Source organism: Pungitius pungitius, chromosome 12, assembly GCF_949316345.1.
Source record: "Pungitius pungitius chromosome 12, fPunPun2.1, whole genome shotgun sequence".
NCBI classification, from domain to species: Eukaryota; Metazoa; Chordata; class Actinopteri; order Perciformes; family Gasterosteidae; genus Pungitius; species Pungitius pungitius.
The window spans coordinates 19,662,973-19,684,115 of NC_084911.1; the positions used below are offsets into that span (position 1 = coordinate 19,662,973).

A 21,143-nucleotide genomic window follows, 5' to 3' on the forward strand; every position below is an offset into this window, starting at 1 on the left:
TCCTCTGGACTCCGTGACAAAGAAGAACTGGACTACAGAGAAACATGGTTCTCGTACAGCAAGTTCTCTTCTCCTCATTCTGTCCATCAATCCCTCAGACAACGGGAGAAAGAATAAAATCTGGTTGCCTCCATGTCTGCTTTACCTCCTCCACCCCCCACCCCCCACCCACCTCCCCCTTTCCTCTCCTTCGGCCTCCACTGTATGCCTCCACATTCCTCTGGCCCCTGCTCAGAGGAAGCCGTAATGCAACGCAGGAGGAAAGCAGCATCCCGGTCAGTGAGGACGGTTCTGTGGCCGAGTTCAACCCACTGGAACCACAGTGCGTTAAAGAAGGGTTCAACCACATTGTGAGTGCTGCAGGTTAGAGGTTGCAGCGAAGACTCTGCTTCCAGTTATTAGATGTAAGAGTGGACACAGAAACATCAGGTGTTTATTTTAGAGCATCAGATTTTGCAAGCAGAGCCTCAGTAGAGAAATAAATGTAGATACAAGAATATTATCACAGACAAGGCTACAGAAAACACCAATGCATAAAGACTACACACACATGCATCTAGATTGCATCACCAATGGAAAACTTGCAGGAATATATGAAATATTTGATCCACTGCCTTCATGTTTCGTCACATGCTGTATAATTCAACATGTAAAATATGTTAGCTGCTTATTGACAATGTGGACAATAACAGAGTTGCTGCAGTCCTGGTTCACGCGGGTTCAGACCAAAGAGCCTCCACGTTCTAAATGCATTACCTCTGAACACAGACCCTACGTCTCACTGACCATCAACACTTCATATGAAACGTGGCACATTTTCCCTTTAATGCTTGAAAAGCCCTTTCTGGTGTGGTCTATTCTTTGGAGTTTGACTGACACGGACTCCTAATAAAACGTCTCAATTTCCAGCTGTCCAAATAAACCCAAACCAACTTATAAAACAAAAGTGTTTTAGCATCATGGTTTAATGGCAGATTCAGGGTGCTTCAAATAAACATGTCAAAAGACGGAGCCAAACAAACAAAGACCCCACGAGGACGCAAGCTTTCGGGCACACACACACACACACACACACACACACACACACACACACACACACACACACACACACACACACACACACACACACACACACACACACACACACACACACACACACACACACACACACACACACACTCTTTAAAGAAGGGGGAGGTACACTTACCTGGAGCTTGAATGCTTTGGGAGACTCGGGCTGCTTGTTATGGATAAACAAAATGCAAGGGTTAAAACCTGAAGGGAGACTGTAAATTGTATTTATTACTGAGCTAAGCTGCTAGCTTCATTCTCTGCTAAAAAGTGCGTTAGCCATAATGTCAAACTACTCCTTAAAATGACAATAGATTTACATCACAAATACCAGCAAGCTCTTTCCTTGTGTTAAGAGGTGAGGAGATGGACTGTCAGAGAGGATAATTGAAATCTGACACATAGAGGAGAGGAGGGGACAGATTAGGAGAAGTGGGGCTCTCACAGGAATGTTGTGGTCTTTGCGTCCTTTGTGTGAGGAGGCGACGTGGGCCAGGTACTGGATGACCTTCTTCGTGTTCTCCGTCTTGCCTGCTCCGGACTCCCCTCTGGAAACAAAGGGGCGTGGCGGCATGAATACACACCCGGACGGACAGGGGCAGTGAAAGGGTGAGAGCAAGGAAGAATGAGCCACTTTCGTGTCACTTCTAACAAATAATGACATCACTATTTGTGAGCAATCATTAAACGAAGAGTTCTGAACCCTACGTCACACTGGTGGAAATAACTAAATTGCCCACAACAGACAACCCCAACCAGTATAACCATAAATAACTGGATTAACATTGCAACGAGGCGTAACCAAAGAGAAATGGAAGAGGGCTGTAGCCATGCGGCTGTGTTGCTTTTTCCTCCTTATTTAGTAAAGAACCGTGTGGTTCCGTGGGCTGGTCTCCAAAGTTTCCGGGCTTTGCCTTTGGGCCGTCTCTAATGATAGCTGTTGTCCTGGCGGAGCCAATAAACAGCTCCCGCAGTCGGGTCCCAGAGCCCAAATAAGCGGGGCTAACCTGGAAAGCAGGCCAGCAGCACTGCATCCATCTCCATCCTGGTGGCTTTAGTGCAGCCGGCTATTAGCTCTGAGACCACTGCAGTCTCAGCTGCCGCACCAGATGGGCGGGTCCGTTTGAACCACAGGACACAGACATATAGGTCAACTTGGATTCACGTCCCAGTTGGGCTTGATGTCTTCATAGTTTTAGTGTCAGAGTACTTTTCACAGAAATATCCGGTCGCTGACCTTCCCGCAGCGTTTCTGTAGAAAAGATGGTATGACGGAAGGTTGAGGGCCCGTCCCTTTGTGAAAACTGCTGCCTCACATCTTCTTCTTAAAAGCACAGGTCCATTCTGCGTTTGACAATTAATACGCTGGTGGGAGCCGAGCGTTCAAACCAGGCATGCGTCTGCAGATGTTATTTTAGCTATGCTCTATATGCTTGTGGCGTTTTAACTGCATGGAAAGTGTTTGTCACAAAGTTCATGCAGTCGTTTTTATCAGCAGAGTTCGACCCGTAAAAAGCTTTTCCTTTGGAGGAAAAGTAGCATCTGACACGGTATCGGGACGCTGTGCTACTACGTCTCCTATATCAAATGTAAAGGCAAAAGAACAAAGGGAAAAGATGAGATTACTACACTACGCATCAAAGCGTACGGTGTTGTGTTTTTGTAGGAATATAGGAGAGATAATGCTCATCGGCACCGCCAACTAAAGCCACTTTGAAAAAGAGTGTTGCACTTCATTACTCTCAGCCAGAGAGGATGAAGGCACGCCACAAAACCACACTCATAACTCCCCCAGCGTTGGGTAGAGACGCTGCAATGACCCAGCATCCGCTAAGAGCTATTTGAAACCGGTCTTTAAATAAAACAGCAGGACTGACTCTGGGTGAGAGAAACAAAAAGGGAGAACAAGCAGACCATGGCGACTCAGAGGTGCTGATGCTGAGGCCTCCTTGTAAGTGCACATCTCTGCACAGGACATAAGCCTTCATCTCCAAAGGGTTTCCTTTTCCGGGCCATTGAGCGGCTTTATCAACAGAACCAGTTTAAAAAGACTGGACCATCTGTCCGAGCAGAGAAATGACCTCAGGAGAGGCGAGCAGGACCAGTAATAGAAAGCTGAGGGTTGCGGTACTTACGTGCAAAGGATCGATTGGTCCTCACGATCTGTTTGGAAAAAACAGAAAGAACACATTCAGCATCTGTCCATCAAACCATGACACACCAACAAATCAGAGCCAATTACTTACTGAACCTGAACCCAACATCAGACTGCAGGGAACAACGCTGTTCCCCAAAAGCTATTGGAAACACTGAAATATTCCTCCAAAGACTCCCATTAATCCAGAGTGTGTTTTTAAAGCCACCGCTTCATCCCTCAGCCAGATGCCATGCTGAGTTATGACCATAAACAGACACCATGACATTACATCACATGTCATTTAGCTGACGCTTTTATCCAAAGCACATTTTGACCCCACAGATACAAACTCAGGACCAGCAACCAAAGCTCTGACACCTTTCAACACAGAAGGATTCAAGGAGGACGCTGATTAGTTACGCCAACTCAAGTGTGTGACCTCTCAACTTTGAAGGTCCTGCTGGGCACAACCAAGAACTAGGAAGACCAGAACAGGGAGGCAAGGGACACGTTTCAGGTCTGGTGTAACCCCATAGTTACTTATTCATTGTTCTCAGCTAACGGTCTTAACTCATTCTTTCAGGCTTGAGAGATACAACAATCTCCATCATTCTTGAATAAAGCCAGTTCAACAAAGATTATGATCATCTAGAACTAGAGCTGCAACTAACGATTATTTTAATAATCGATTCATCTGTCGATTATTTGTTCGATTAATCGATGAATCGGATAAAAAAATAAAAAATTTAAAAACATTAATTTCCAACCCTTTATTGAAAAATAGAACTGACAGTGCAAAACATTTAGAAACTGCACAAACAGATTGCTCCTTGAACATCCCTAAGTAAGCAAATAAAATGGACTAACACAAAAAACACACATCGCATGATGTATACTTTACAGCTGCCAAATTAAATAGATTAGGCACAAAAAATATTTAGATTAGATTTTTCCAACATGTTTCCATTTAAGGTGCCGAATCATCGCCGTGGTGCTCCCGTGCCAGGCCATGTCGCTTTTGCATATCTTACAATCAGACTCCCGAATTTCAAAGTCCCACCCGAAAATCTCCCGGACCGACCTTTCTCTCTACTTCCACCCGGACAACAATATTGCTGCACCACCCGTCACTGGGCGCGCTGTTTCAGACCGAACAATAATAAAGGTTACACCTTGAAGTCAAGCGCGGCGATTAGAACGGAAAAAGATGAGACTGGCGCTGCAAAGAAAAGCGCCAGCACCCCCCCCCCCCGTGAAATATCCCCATACCTGGGAGGATTTAGGTCGCATTGGTTTCTCTTCCTCCGCATGTTTCACAGTATTACGGGTCTCAATACTCAAACATAATAGTCGCGCGACACAACGAATCGATAATGAAATTCGTTGCCAACGCTTTTAATAATCGATTTTAATCGATTTCATCGATTCGTTGTTGCAGCCCTATCTAGAACCCCCCCCCCAATGCATTACATGAGTGCAATAACCACACACTGGAGGGACGAAGCCTTCAGCTGAGGCCTTTGTCCCAGAATAACACGTTTGTCTCCTATAACCAGTGAATTCACACCATGTCGATGTGGGTCCATTTCCACAGACGGCCACACCGTCTCTAAGGTGTTGTCCTTCAACAAAGAAAGCCTTGTGTTCCCTGCACTTGTGAACCCCCCTCGGGGGACAAAAGCTGGCAGCAAATGAGTTTAGCCCCGTGTGTGTGTGTGTGTGTGTGTGTGTGTGTGTGTGTGTGTGTGTGTGTGCATCTGGAGTCGCAGACTAGCTCACACACAGCTATGCAGGAATAAAACTAATTTATGTTCACTTATGCTGGCTGACGGCTACTGAAATAACAGGAATGATGGATGAGCTGCTCCCCCTCCCTGGGAATCGCAGGTCAGACTTTGATTGGTCTTCTTCTCCGTCCTTCACAGCCATGTGTACCTGAAGCTCATCATTTCACCTAATCCTGATTCTTGGAAGGCGTTTGCCTCGAGCATCGCTGCACGACAGCGTGAGGAAACCAAACACACACCTCACATCACGTCTGACCTCACGCTCCTGAAATGAGCGCTCGACTAAAATCAAAACAAATGTGCAACCAATTGCGATGTTGAAAACGTTATTTGAAGTGGCAGTCTGGACCTTTTGATGCGGCCCAAATGCCCATGTAGTTACCTCGTGTGTTGCTCTGAAGCCTTGATAAACACCATGGGGCAGAACCCCATCTCTCTGGCAGCAGCCATTTGTTTGGGGCTGTGGCAGCTTGAGCATTAATTGATGCCACGGATCGACAGGCAAAAACAAAGCTCAGAATAATGTGTAGCGCTAGTACACAGCGCGCAGATACCCCACGGATCATTATGAAGGAATCTCTGGTCAGTGTGTGAGAAAAGATGACCTCAACCCAACCACATTCATTGATCTGATCCCTGACATGAGGCGGCTGATTGTTGTTTTCGTCATTGAGGACTTTCGCCAAAGTGTGAAAGTGAGGTTGAGACGTGTGTTTTATTGTTAATACTTTAGTTACGGTTCACTTTTAAATGCTCTAACATGATCGGTGCTGTGTGAGCGTGTGAGTGAATCCATCTGATCCGCACCCCCATCCTCGGGCCCTCTTGGCAGCTGCCGCTTCCTCGATCACCACGGCAACTAAGTGCTGGGTCATATTTACCCAGGGGGCCATGCTGGCGTAGGCGAAAGTAGACCGACCACACCGGACGTGTTCTTCCCTTTCCAGTAGCTCATCACTGCCGCATTAAATCCTCACACAGCCGTGTGCGTCTCCCCCCGTTGTCTGTGACGACCTCGTTTCCTTTTTCCTCCTGTGAATGGTGGACGTCCCCATTGCACGGACCAGCAGACAGCGGGAACCTACTGCTCCACACCGACAGCTGTTTGTGATTTCATCACTTCCCCAGATCGTTTAGCGGTTATTTCCTCCTTAGCGACTCACTTGGAAGTTGTAAATAGGAGATGGAAATGATTTGGCGCTATCACTCATCAACAATCATTATGCCGGCATTTTCCCAGCTTGTTGCAGACGTTGTGTCCAATCAAAAAAGGCTGAACACACATTGTTGGCGGTCTGGACCTTTTCACACAAACGGTAACCCTTTGGACTCCTGTGGTGGTTCCCTTTGCTGCTCATAATTTATCCCCCACGGGGATTAATAAAAAGGAATTCTTCACATTCCAGAGCGGTCCCCCTCTCCCTCCACGTCCACAAAAGCTCCGTTGGTCACAATGACCCCCCCCCATCATCGACCTTGTTCATTAGCCTCAATATCCCTCTCATGACTCCCCCTCTCACACTATTGTTCGGTTTTAATACCCATACATGTAATCTACTGTAAACTACTTCATAACCTTCATATTAAACACATTGTTCGGTTAGGCCTGGGTAAAAGTTAAAATGGGTGTGATAGTCATTCTATGTTATGCTAAGTAGTGGTGCTGGTGTAAAGATACACTCAGTAAAAGGTAGAAAAACCCTCGGCAGCCTTCAATAAATAATCAGAATGAGGCATTTTCTGATGAGTGAGTGTTGAACTAAATATCTCAGAATGTTTGAGGATTAAAGTAAACCACCGAGACGTCCCCTCATCCTGCTGTTCAGACCGAACCACGATGTTCAGAAACATTCCGAGCACACGTATCATAATTGGGTCCATTTATTGCCAATGGTCCTCAGCGACGTGGCTCCAGCTACATGCAGTTTGTATGTCTAACCCACTAATTGCATTCCTAATAGTTACAAATTGGTGGTTCAACGTTAAGTCTGTGCGTGTGGACGGCCATCTGTCAATCAATACATAATTACATTCACACGCATGCTCATTCATCTCAGGCTTGTGAGGATGTTGGCAAAGACAAATCAAAGGAACAGTTGAAAGGACCTCAGTGAGCGCTCCATGTTTATGTACACACTTTTCAAAGTATAAAGTAAATACAAAGTACAAAGATCCATGGCACAAAAATGGGAGTCAGCTTAAAGCCTCATTTTTTTAACCTTTTGGGGTCTCAGATGCCGGATGTGACACTTTTTTTCCCACATTGTGGCTCCTGCTCTCACAATTTGCTTCATAAAAGAAGTCGTAAAACTGCGCACGATGAAAAACTCTAGCGTCATGGCAACCACTTCACACACACAGGAAATCCTGAGGGACCGCCAGCGAGCAGCCCTCTGGTGAACAGCTCGCTCCACGTGGTGGGATCACTCACAAGTACACAGCAACACTTGTGCACAGAGGGTCCCTCTGCGCAGTAGAATATGGTGATTGTACTAACGCTGAGATAATAGAAAACCCAAGGCCTGCTTTCCTCATAAAAGCCTCCAGCTGAGGGACACAACCCAGAGCTTCTCAAAAGCAGAGGAACAAAGCTCCAAGTGTGTGTGTGTGTGTGTGTGTGTTTGACAGAGCTCCTTCACATTCCCAGACAGTGGAAGCAGCGACTGGGAAGTGTTCTGGTCCGTGGACTCCGGCAGCGCTTCACTGAATAACAGTAAGCTTTTGGACAATTATGACAAGACGCTGATTAAACGCAGTTCAGCGGCTGCAGAAGAGCAATGAGACACGTCCTCCAACAGCAGCTTTAAAAAGATGAGCAGACCCCAGCAGCAAAAGATGCTGCGGCAGTGATGCTTTAGTGACTTTACCTGTGGAGTGAAGCCAAGGAGACGGACCTCATGTCTTATGTTTGTTAGTGCTCCTCTCGAGTGTCGCTCTGAACTAAACTGAGAATCAAAATGCATTACTCGCTTTTCTTCAAGGGCACTTTGAAGATAAGACTCAAGTCACTTCATTATAATAATAAACATGTTTGGTTTTACGCCCACTGAGTTGAATAGATATGAAGATGAGAATTACAGTGAGCACAAAACGAGCTAAACTGTCAACTGTAAAAAAAATTATAATCAATTTATTTATCAGCTGAGACAAACAGCAGCAATTTGAACAGATGCTCGTAGATTAAACTCCTTCCAATGAGTACACTGTACTTTTCTATAGTGGCCATTTGCCACCGCTGAGTGACTAAACAGCTCACAGCATTAGTCACTGTAATGCTGCCGGGCCAGCTGCCGGAGAGTGTGTGTGTGTGTGTGTGTGTGTGTGTGTGTGTGTGTCTGTGCTGGAATTCATATGCCCCTGCTTACCCTCCCTATCCTCACTGGGGCCTCTTGGGAGTGGAACAGGCGTTGTTTTCAGCAGGCTGCTATTGTAACCGGGGGGGGGAGGGTGGGGGGGGGCAAGAGGGTAGTTTGGGTAGAAACTGCCCAGATGGTACATAATAAACATCAAAGCCGTTGTGTATGTGTTTCATCATAAGCCGTAAATGACCACATTTGTGCCAGTCAGACACAATAGAACCAATCAACAATGGGGCCGATGCGAGTGAGCATTGTCGGGCAGGGACCAATGGGTGGGGGCCGTCCTACACCCCACAGCCGGCCACAGGAAGTGCTTCTGGCACATGCGAATACTTCCCAGGACAGTGACAAGCGTGGGGCAGTTTAGGGATGTGGCCACCCAGACGGGACGAGAGGGGTGGGGTGGGAAGGGACCAGATAGGGGAACGCAGAGGGGAAAGTGAGATAGCAGGGGGAAGGCTCTAAGTGGCAAAATGGTGAAAAGAGACGTGTGCGCTGACGAGCTGTAAATAACATCACGTCACTGATCCATGTCAGTCGGCAGCTGAGATCACAGGCAGATATAGAGCCTCATCATTTAGGGGGTGTGAATGTCCTCACCCTGTCGGAAGTGACAGCAGAGTGAGGGAGAACCTCAGGGCATGTGGAGGGTATTGAGGAGATCCAACACACACACACAAGGACAGAACTTCTCCTTTTGAAGAGTTCTGACCGGTCATATTTGTCTCTCTCTGGTCCCTCTCGGACCACAGGAGTCTGGAGAAAGTCTAAGATGAATCACATCGAAGGGAAAAAGAAGAAACTTGACGGGCAAATGATGGGTTAATGGAACACAACGCAAAGAAGATACGAGCGCTGTGCTAATCTGAGCTAACCAACCGCTACATGAGCTACATACGCTTCATGTACTAGAGTGCCACGGACCTTCTCACGACAATAGATGAAATGTGCAACACACAACCTCTGCATCAACCAATAACAAGGAGATTAGAAGATGCAAGTAGATGATGGTTAACTACAGTAAGATCACTGGAATATAACCGTTTCAAAGCTTGATATTCGGGTGTCTTGTGTCTCGGCCCCAGTGTCTGAGCCGCGCTCCACAGAGAGCACTCCGACTCGAGTCTTTCTCTGTTCCAGTCCCACAAAGCACATTTTTCACATGCTTCTGTGGCAGGGTTGAAAAAGAAAGGTAGAGAGAGAGAGAGAGGAAAACATTCTTTGCATAATCAGAAGATTCCTTGAAATCTGATATATACATTTCCCCGCATGAACTGCCTGTTGCCACGGAGATATGTGAAAGGAATATGGCGGCACAGCAGAGACAACACAGAGGAATGGAAATCCATGGCTCAATGGCCCAGTCGGGAGCAGAGGAATGGGACGTCTGGTGGAAGGGAGACACCTCGATGCAGTGTGACTGGCTGAACTATTTGTAGCTTGATACTGCTGGAGACGAGAGAGAACACACACACACACACACACACACACCACACACACACACACCACACACCACACCCCCCCCCCCCAAAGAAGCGGGCGGCATGGCAACAGTGAGACGTAATCCTGAGGGCAGCGGTCCAGCCGGACAATGGACGAGCAGCTTGAACGTAGCAGGACACAGAAACACGCGTGACACACTCTGGTTGTAGAAGGGGTGGGGTCTATTCTCTGCTCACGATGGACCTTGGTTTATTAATACGGTAGAACAAACTTCGGTCACATTCCACTCACAGACCTATTAGTCCAAATGAAACGATTCATTAACCGTCACCAGGCAGAAAAACACAGGGGGTGGGGCAACAATGCTGCTTATAGATTGCTCTTCATCACAGTTCTTGAAAACAATATCCAGCATCAACATGAGGAATTCAGAACGTTATTAAAAAGGCCAAAACTTAACGGAATACGTTGTCTCTCGAGAACCTCCGCTTTGTTTACCCGGCACATAGAAGTCTGCTGGTATAAATGGTGAGAGACAGAAGGAGCACTGTGCAGGCATTTGATGAATGTCCTGTATGGAATACGTGTTGTAGTGTTATAGTAGCACATCTATCTAAAGAGGGAGGGGAGGGTCAGGACTTTTTATGGCGTCCGCCTGGATCCGACTGCTGTTGAGCAGCACCAGACGTCACCATAACGCCTCATCACGTCCATCCGACTGTCACCAAGGGTTACCTGGTAAACGTCACACACTTTATCACTACTGCTGCTGCTCACGGGTCAGTGACTGATTCCAGATGCTCCCCTCAATATCACAACAGGACAAATAGGTAAAAATAGGCCTTGTGCTGCTGGCCTTCAGGTCAATGAAAGGGGAGAGAGAGCAGTTGCAGCAGAGATATGGCAGAAAGCATTTGGCAATGTAATCGAATGCAGATGGTTCATGTTGGGTCCAAAGCGGTTCTTTGTGATGGCTGGGCCCACCTTAATCCGACAGGACGGGGCAGGGTGTCACAGTGCTATCAGGGTACCAGGAGGGGTTCAGCCATAGAGAGGGAAACCGTATGAGTGAAAGCCTTTGTGGCTGCGCAAGTCACAGAATATTAAAAAAATAAACCCATTTGAAATATTGGGTAAAAGTTTACACCAAAGTGAAACTTGGTCACTGAAAGAGCAACAAGTGGAGGCGCAACAAAGAACGATGGGTTTAATAAAGTGATTCTATTTGCCGTCTTGGATGAACAACGGAATTTAGCTGAATGTGACCAGTTTACAGATGCATAAATACACACAACATCATTACCTCATTAAACAGAGTGACGGTACACCAAGCGCTTTGGGTGTCAGTGAGAGGGGCATGAGGCAGGAAACCCTATCCAAGGTGCCGAGGCTGCTGCTGTCCATGCTACAACACTCTCCAAGAACCAGGGCACTGCAGACACACACTGGGTCAGGACCTGGCATCACAGCAAACACACACAGTCATATGAAGCGGCGTCTACGCGGATGGATTGCAGCTCACCTGAATACTGAGGAGTTGTAATATCTAAAAAATGCTTAAAAAAATATACGACTAAAGAAAGCCAAGACACTTTAGTTTCTTTCCATAAAACTGTCACATGCATGTGCACGACTCCTGACAAACAGCTTCCCCCATCAGAGACCCGTCCAGGTTGGCTCAGAGAGCATGTGGGGAGGAACGTAACCATATATCAGACCTGATGCATTATCCCCCAACAGAAATATGACTTCATCCTGCATGACCTGCACAGATGTCTGCCATTAAACATGTTGTGTGTCTGTGGTTAAGTCATGCAACCATCTTCTTTCAAAAGGCCTCCCCATTTTTCTGAAAGTCCCCTTTTTTTAACTCACTTTTTATTTTGTTTTCAACAACACGCATTTTCAGGCCTTTACTTTCTTTGTCTATTTTACAGTTGTATGTAGTCTTGGTGAACATGATATTCAAGTCCACACACACACACACACACACACACACACACACACACACACACACACACACACACACACACACACACACACACACACACACACACACACACACACACACACACACACACACACACACACACATACACCTGTCTTGTCACTCAGCCACGTGTTCCTTCGGGCCTCACTGCCCCATCATTTCACAGGGAAGAGTTCTTCAGCCCCAGCCCCCCCCCCCCCCCCCCCCCCATCTCCACACTCTCACACAGCACCCTGGTCCCAGCCCCCATCAGACTGCACAAAGCCCCCATTGTGAGGCACAATGCGGGCCGCCCCCTCTGCCCCGTTTCCCCCATACCTCTGTCCCGTCTGCCCCCTCTTACTTCAGCCTGACTCCATCGTGCTCCACTGTTCTTCTTCACCTTCTGTACTGTCTCGTTTGTTCTTCCATCACCATTACCAATCCTGTTCATTGTATCTGTAGCGGTCTGCTCACTCATTAACACCATTTCCCCCCCTATCCCCTTCAGTATTAATGCCCCCCCCCCCCCCCCCCAGCAGCTCTCCATCTTGTCCCGGTGTTCCAAGACATTTCCCACTTGTCGGACTGCTGTGTTTCCTCCTCTTTCTCCTTCTTGCTCTGCTGGAGTTATTTCAGATCTAAGGGCAGGCTGTAGTTCATGGTTCTGGAAATAAAATACAGAATGTGACTCTCACTGCATATCGTTTTAAGATTTGTTTTAAGCATGAGTTCATTAAAAATGTTACTGCCTACTATGAACATCAAAGCGTTGATGTAGCTTCTTACATTTATAGTTACTACTGAACAGAGACTGTTTATGCTGCTCCCGGATAGAAGAAAACATTTATTAACGTTTGCTGTTGCATGGAACGTGTCTGTTATAATGCAACTTGTTTTGCTATTAGATAGATAGTGTTATTTATTTGATTACATTATTTTTTTAAGTTGATATTTACAGGACCTATTGTAACTGCTACTGTGTAAAGGGAAAAAGCACCATTTACACTACTTTCTGGTTCATCTTGGTGCTTGTTTCTTCAACTGATAACAAGGTCAGTGAAACATCTCCCAACACGGCCAAAATGCCTACGTCCCTCCACAAGTAATGGGAATGGTATTTAATTAAGTGTTAACTAAAAAAACATCTGCTTTTGAATCTGGCAAAGCGAGCAAATACCAGAACACTTAGTGCACACACAGGCCTCGTTTCATGGTGTCCACACCGAGAAGACCTGTGAAAGTGGGGGGAAATCAAATTGGCACCCCATAAGTTTGTCATCACTGTAAGTAGAACTATTCAAAAAGTTTAAATCAAAACAGAGAAAAGTAACAGCGAGCCACCAATGTCACGCCAGTACTGACCAGTCAGTTACCTCTCCTCTTCATGGTCTTAAACCCAGAATTTTAGCCCAATTTCACCTCAAGTATTGTTTTGAACTGTGCAGTTTAACACACAAACAGCAAGTCCACCTCAGTTGGACCAGTAACATGGGCTCGTGTTCCAGAGTGACCCACACACAATCTCACAACCACATGAAGCACTTAGGCCGCAATGTCAGAAAATGTTTGTTATCCACACTCTGCAGTGAAAAATGAGTGGTGTTGTCTTCTATTTACTTGGACATTTCTTTGAAAGAGTTGTGCCAACAGGGCCATCTGTGTTTCACCCAGAATCCGGACCACGGGGTGGAGTTGCAAAACTGGCATTAAGCTAAAGAAAACCCCAATGCAGTACGTGCTTTTCTAATCTCTTTGTCAACTCAAGCCTCAAACCAAAGATCGGCAATCGTCATTTCATCTCGTCCGTTGGAAAAGTGTTGCACACGTGCAGGAACCCCCTTGGACTCATGTGAACAGAGGCCTGCTGCTTTGCCGTGTAGGTGCAGATGTGCAGAGATATCTCTCACACACAGTCACACTACTGTCCAGAGCCACCTGCTTCATCTGTCCTGTTCCTGGGGAACAGCCTTGTGAGCCAGGAACAGAAAATTAACTCAAGACATGAGAGACAAGAAATGTTAAACATGCAGACACGAGTGGGTAAATAAGCCCTTTGGTTCTGACTGGTTTAGGGGTGAAATAAAGGGTTAAACAGAGGCCCAGGTAAGCAAGACTGTATTCTGACATGAAGGAGTGATGAGAAGGTGGACATTACACACACTAGTCCTCCTGAGTTCACTGAGTGAAAGGCGACCAAAGCGCCTTCAGTGATTATGAAACGGCGAGTGTCCGCCCCCCCCCGAACGGGACACTAGCCGCACAAAGGAGATTCGGTCAATAACACACACTAAAGTGTGTCTTTGCTGCCGTCCGATACACCGCCGCTCCCCGAGTGACACCTCTGTGACACCTCTATCTCAGATCCCAGGGGGGAGGCTATTTCGGTCGTGCACAACACACAGAGAGACACCCGCACAGGTAACCATGGTGACACACCCCTGCTCGGTCGACTGTGACGATGACTCATCTCGCAGAATTTAGCAGAGCGTGGTGTGGAAAGCTGGACAGCGATGACCTCATTCTAAAAAAAACTAAAGCTAATGGTGGGTTGATGGCACAGGAGAGATGTCCTACCATCCAGGCCAACATCTCGCATTGTGATAATCAGGTAAGAGGAGTGAGTGTGTGCGCTAAGGAAGTAAGAGAAGTACAGTAAAAAGAGACAAATCTGTATATGTGATATGCGCCCCCCCCCCCCTCCCACCACTCCTCCCTGGCCTTGCTCACCCCGAAATCTCAGCTGTGTGGAGATCCAGCCTGCTGAGACCAGTCCAGAAAACCGACACACTGGGAGCCTCCAGCAGGCCAGTCAGCACCAGTGACCCGTGGAGCCGTACAGAAGAGTTCAACCAGACAATCGGTGGCGTACGTATTATATACATATTATATATTATATATATAATGACCAACTAAAGGCTGACAATGGTCGAATGTACAGTCTCTCACACACAGTAGAGAAATGTCAGAAACTGTGATAAATTACAATGAATCCACAAAGGAAAGTGTAACTGGTTTGGTTTTAATGGTACAGCTGCATTATCATGTTCTTTGTAAGCAAAAAAACAAACATTGTGATGGACAGCTGCACAAATCTGAAGTTCTTAAATCATGCCATATTTGTGTTTTGAACTTGTGTGCTTTAAGAAGAAGTTCAGAAAATAAATCTGTTCACAGTTTGGACAAAGAAACACAGAGCCAGAGGGTTACATAAGAATAACACTCGCCCATTATCCTGAAAGCAAGTTTAGCATGAAGAACCCAAGTTAACACCTCAGTCCTTCAATCCTATGCCCAGCAATAGCAACACTGATGATGATGAAGAACAGCCTCTTGAATCAACCAGATGGATAACCTGTCCGATAAGTGAGTCTCCTACTTGACCCCCTTGGCTGTAAGCAGACCTCTCAGACGTAATCGACGATGTCACGTCCCATCTGACCTTGTGACCTTTCACACACTTGACACACTAAGCTCCTGGCACTAAGCAGCCGGACCCCAGGCCGCCTGCTAGTGAGCTAAAATCACCACTAAGTGATGACAACAACTGAACGGTCACCTGATCATTCTAATGATCCATGAGGTGGCATCAGGAAACGCTGTAGTGTGGAGCTTTGTGAAAGCAGGAGGAACAGTTAAACCGGCGGTGCCTCTTACCTTGGAGCATGCAGCGGTACGCAGACTCTGAGATGGCGTAGATGTGCGGAGGCATCTCGTGCCTCTTCTTGCCTCTGTACATCTCTATGATGTTCTCTGAATAGATGGGCAGGTTCTTGTAGGGGTTGATGACCACACAGAATAGGCCAGAGTACGTCTGTAATAAAGCAAACAAAACAGGCAAACATGGTCAACAAAAAGGGTCCGAAACAACGGGTCCCTGCAGTTTGACAGTTGAATTGTGATATATTGCAAAAATATAAAAACATATCTGCATGGCACGGCCATCTTTCAACTCCCGTTAAATAAGCTCTATAGGCAGACTCAATCAAGTGAAAACACTAGAATCACCATGTCTGCATGATATCAGGGAGGCTGGACCAGCCTGTAGGAGCTTACATCATCATACAGGGCAAGCAGATACATACAGACCAGACTGATTAGAAAGTCTAGAAACCAAATCTGAACAGAATCAACAGAAAGAGTCCAGATAGGAGTTCCAGAGATAGTATGAATATTATGCAGACTTGTGTGGCAGCCAAAGGCTTTCACAGCACACTTCCCGCCTTGTGGTGTTGCATTTGGCCGTGTAATTAGAAAGATTTCCCCCCAGAGAGAGTGCGGTGTGAACGCTTCCCAAACAGGGCCAGGAATGAGCGAGAGGCCCCGGCGGTGCGATGCTTCTCTCTCATGCCGTCGTGCCTTTGCCTTCCCTCTGCAAAGAATACAGAGAGGGAGCCGCTTCCTTTAATCACCGCCGTGTTAGGCTCATCCTGGGGGCTCGCACCACAGGTACGCGCTGCTAGCCCCCCGGTGCTAACTGAACATTATTAGAGCAGCAAACATCTATTTTCCGTTAAAGGCAAAAGTTCTCTTCTTTTTTTTTTTTAAAGAAGCTTTAAGTTTAAAAGCGATCCATCCCGTTAAACCCGCAGCCAATAAACAGCATCATACCATAATTAAGTTGAGTCATAACCAGATGGAATAAACAATGACCTGCAGTGATCTGTTGTTATCAAAGACTGTGACACCTGCTTGATAATTAAAGCCAAGGCCGAGTCGGGGCCATGAGTGACTCAGCAGCCACAGATGGGCCCACAAAGGGGGCAGACGGCATGTTGTAGCCGTTACATAACAGCTCAGGTAGGCCATCAGTCAGCACTCAGCAAATGATGCTCCGTACCGCTGACACTGATACAAGAAATGCAAAAACAAGGCGACGGGGGAGGAGGGGGAGGCAGACTGAAGCGGACTGACAGAGCTCCCTCGGGCCCGACCCAGCAGAGAAGCAACAAACAGTGAACCAGGAGAAACAGAGACACACAGATGAAATTCTAACTCTCCACTCTCTCTTTTTTCGAGTCCAATGAAAAATTGATTTCCCCTTCATCCTGAAACTGGAGCCTCTATAAACAGGGGGTGCTCTGTTCTGTCCCATGCAGCACTGGGGCAGCTGGACCACGGGGCCTTTGGACTGTCTCAGTCCACCTGGGGGATTCAAGGGGGTCGTTGTAATTTGGTGCATCACGTCTATATGATGATGATGATGATGATGATGCATGAAGTAGTCTCCAGCGTTCAAATGGATTTCATTATTGGGTTTTTTATTTATTGGTGTTGCCTGAGAATTATAATCTCATCTCTAAATATAACCGTGATTGAAAGCATGCGTTACGACTTTCCGTACACGAACAACTCCACGCACGCCAGGCCCAGCCTGAGAAAGAGAAGGTGATATTTCCACAGTGAAATCGGATCCGAGGGAGGGGATGTGGCCTAGAAACAGCTGAACAACACAAGGGCAACAGCAGGGGCAACAGCCGACCCCCCCATCTGCCGCCCCCGATCACACGTGGACACGCACCTCTCCGGCGCCATCGATCCGCGTGGAGGAGACGAGACCTCGGCCACTCCCACTGGAGCGATTTCATAACCACGCTGGCGAATAGTTCCCGACCGGGCTTTGAAATCGGATCGATGCGCTGAAATGCGCTGCGTTAAATCACACTGACAGCAGCGGGACGCCCGCTGTTCTCCAGCTTTAACGAGGGCGACATTCTTGCTCTGTGAATGATGGGGGCCCCCGAGGTGTGTGGGTGCTGCAGTGCGGTGCCTTCACGCTGAAGTATGGATCAGAAGCAGCTCGAGGCTTACATGCTCAGGTTACGTAAAAATGATGGTGACATTAAAAGCAGACGGAAGGTCAAAGGTTACATTGGGGGGGGCGGGGGGGGGGGGGTCCTGCAAATGAGCCCACGCGTGGCTTTAACTCGTGTTGAGAGATGGCTTACATACACCAAGACAAGTATTTCTGTGATTCAAAGTACGGATTGAATAAAGACGCAATGATGTCCACTTCGTTGTTGACGGGATCAGTGAGACAAGGGTTGAAGAGGGGAGGGGGGGGGGGGGGGCGGAGCTGACGTGGGCCGGCCAGCAGGAGACAGACGTGGAAGAATGCTGAGGCTTTCCAACAGGTGAGGTTCAGCCACTGACACAGAGGGCCCCTTGTGGCCCCGCCGCCGTGGCGTAGCACTGCTGTTGGCCTGTGAGTCACAGCAGGCCGGGACCCTAAAGCTGCTGCACTACATGTGTCGGCACAATGGGTCCGACTGACGTAGCCTGGATGAAGCCCCCCCGATGGAGGAGAGAGAGGCGGAAGGAGCCGGTGTCGGATACATGAATCGCTCATAGATCAGAGAGAAAGAGAAAAAGCAGCGGTGACCTGGTTTTAGAGGCCGGAGGAAATACTCCAGTGAGAGGGCTCAGTCACACCATACGAGTCAGATGTGGCTGTTGTTGTTGATAATTACTTTAATGTGTGTGTGTGTGTGTGTGGAGCGGGGGCGGTGATCAGTTTACTATTCAGACATGAAGTCTTCCCAACCACTTCCAACTGAGAACACAGCCTGGGGGAGCCATTATATTATGTCTGCAGGAGATGCAGCTGAGCTCTGGGGGGGTAAGTCAAATATGCTGGAAAACGTTTAAAACATGGCGGGGGGGGGGGGGGGGTGGAATATGGAGATTCTCCTGATAGAAAACCAACACCGTCGGACACATGTTTTCCATTTCTCTTTGCCAGGGGGGTAGATGGAGAAGTAGAATGAAGGAACTGTGACACTCTAGTGTAAAGAGAGAAGAGGGGGGGGACTGGGAGGACCGGCACATTGAAAAGGTTGATCCCACTTTCACTGAACCATTCAAGTATAAGACTAAACAGAAACGCTCCCATGTGTCACATGACACTATCTTACAGGCCTGGACTCGCTTTCATCTGTTGGATAAATTACAAGTGCTACAATCCCCTCTCCAGGTATTAACCAACCCACATTCTATTCCTGGAAAAACACGTCATGAAATGGGTCAAGATCCCATCTGGAGCACGGCGGAGCCTCCAGTCTGTGTTGGAAGTGGATAATGAGGGCTGTGACCAATGCCCATGTGTAGTTAAGAAACTAGACGCGGACCGGGCGAATGTAAAGACCACAGATACCACGACTTTACAAGCTGAATAGATTTAAAAACGTTAAACTTTTTAAACACTGATTGACTGTGCGGTGGTCATGTGATCTGCGCCGTCACTACTGGCTCAGGATCGATGGTTTTTAGACCAATCTGTAACACAGAGGCTCCAGAGACAGACAATCAAGTGGAGGTGAAGGTCTGGCAATGGTTAGAAGACAAGTGAGGTCTGTCACGCACGCTGTGTGGCCATGTGTTCGGTCAGGGTTCATACAGAAGCGCCAAAAGCTCAATGCTCGGCCCCTGAAACTAGAAAATGACGCATCGGATCTCCACTTTCCAAGTTCAGACTCATTGTTTACATTACAACAGCTAGGGGGGAAATTCTATCCACAGCTGGGACAATCAGAGGAGCCTAAATCTCCGCGTGGCGACTACACAGGTGACAGGAACACAGGTAGCCGGAGGGATGCGGGCCTCACTCACGTATATGAGCCCAGAGTAGTAGCGGTCCTTCAGGTTGTGCAGCACGGACGCCTCGTTCAGACAGGTGAGCTCGGCCATGTCCTCCACCTTGCTGAACTTGGGCGGGTTCATCTTCTGGATGTCGTCCTTGCTGATCGTCGCCTTCTTGCCATTCTCGGCCAGCTCCACCAGCACCTCCTCGCCGCGCTCCTCCCGGATGCTGGCCGCCTCGAAGCCGCTGCGCTCCGAGGGGATCCACACCAGCTTCTTGGCCGTCCAGTCGGCCTGCGTGGCCGGGTTGTAGACCACGGCCCGGTCCACGAACAGGTACCGCTCCGGGTCCTCTTGCCCACTGCGATGAGACATCTTCTGGGGGTTTACCAGAGCAACGTGGGCACCTGGAACGGACAAGGGTGCAGTGATGGGTACCGTAGACGTCACAGGTTATGAATAATAAACACCCCGCAGATGAGCATGCGACTGATGTAATGACACCCCCCCCCCCCCCCCCCCCCCCGGTGTGACGATGCAGCAGAGGACCACGTGACGAGGACAGGTCACCAGTTCAGGGAACCACACAGGGATGCAAATTCAAAGTTGGTCCACGCTGGGTTGTGAGCGTCGGTGTGACGAAAATAATGCGCATAGTGCGTGAGCTTCGGTGTCCTCGCGGCGGATGTAACGGGACGGAGCGCCGTCGGTACCACGCTGCCCCGGGAGATGGACAACGACCCCCCGTAGTGAGCATGAGGTTTAAACACACACGAAGGATGGATTGATATCTGCGGTATCAAGCTGAACCCGCGCATCTGAATTATGTTAAGTAATGACGTCATAACGCCAGCTAAAAGTCCCGGTATCACCGGGTGAACGACCGTTACGATAGACAATAACCAACGTTAACTTCAGTCATTCAAAACATATAAAATATACATCCATAATCTATTATTAATACCAGCTGCAGCAATGTTTACTACAGATTAAAGTGAGACTTTGCTGTAATAATGTTGTAATAAACTGTCCACTCATCTGGACGGAAAAAGGTCAACTAGGTTGCTCGCATTAAAAAAGGGGTCTGAACTCACTAGCTGATGTTATTAAGTTTCCAGAGACACCTCCACCCGAGCGGTCATGTCGCCCCCCCCCCCCCCTCAGACCCCCTCACCGGTCCCCGCAGGTTGGTAACAGTCCATTTACCTGGTGTGTCGTTAGTCGGTGGAAGCTGCGGTCCGGGTCCGGTTCCTGTTCACCCAGCGGTCAGTGCGAGCTCTCCCCCCTCTGCGCGCGGCTGCTCCTCGCTGCTGAATGAAGCGAGGGGCGTGTAGCGGGGGGGGGGGGTCCTCCTGGTATGCGCACAGTGCCACCTCCACGCTGGGGCCCCTCCTCAGCGGAGCGGACTGGACCGATGCAGCTCCCCGCCCCCACGCCGGACCGCGTACATTGATAACGCCTCACCGTGACGACCCACTACAGCAGTGTGTGGGGGGACGTGGGGCGGGGGGGATCACTATCTCTGTTAACGCAAGGAAAACCCCACGCACGACCAACGTATGATGAAACATGTCTGCATGGCGCACACCGGCTGGAGTCTAAGACCTAATTGGGCTTCCATTAGCGAGCTCTCACCCTGCTCAGCGATTGGCTGATAGAAACCAGCCTTCTAAGTTGTGACCCAATTACATGCATGCAATAATTAATGCTCATTAGTGAAAGTGTTCATCACCTGAATCACGAGTAATTTCCAAAAATAAAAGTACCGTACTTACTCATCTTTTACTTGACAAATGTCC

At 48.1% G+C, this 21,143-nt stretch overlaps 1 protein-coding gene across 4 annotated transcripts in view; it reads right to left on the reverse strand.

Moving 5' to 3' along the window:
- The window catches only part of LOC119220044 (myosin-10), a 38,542-nt gene extending 17,614 nt beyond the window's left edge, over positions 1-20,928 (reverse strand). The window contains exons 1-6 of one of the 4 annotated variants that reach the window (XM_037475654.2): positions 20,551-20,928; positions 19,375-19,751; positions 15,424-15,580; positions 3,207-3,234; positions 1,517-1,619; positions 1,208-1,237 (exon numbers count right to left, since the gene is read on the reverse strand). In XM_037475654.2, the coding sequence (XP_037331551.1) occupies positions 1,208-1,237; positions 1,517-1,619; positions 3,207-3,234; positions 15,424-15,580; positions 19,375-19,719 (663 nt within the window). In that variant the 5' untranslated portion in view covers positions 19,720-19,751; positions 20,551-20,928. Of the gene's footprint in view, positions 1-1,207; positions 1,241-1,516; positions 1,620-3,206; positions 3,235-15,423; positions 15,581-19,374; positions 19,752-20,550 lie in introns of all 4 variants that reach the window. The other 3 variants (XM_037475651.2, XM_037475653.2, XM_037475652.2) reach the window with 3 other exon arrangements.
- Positions 20,929-21,143: the final 215 nt, after the last annotated feature.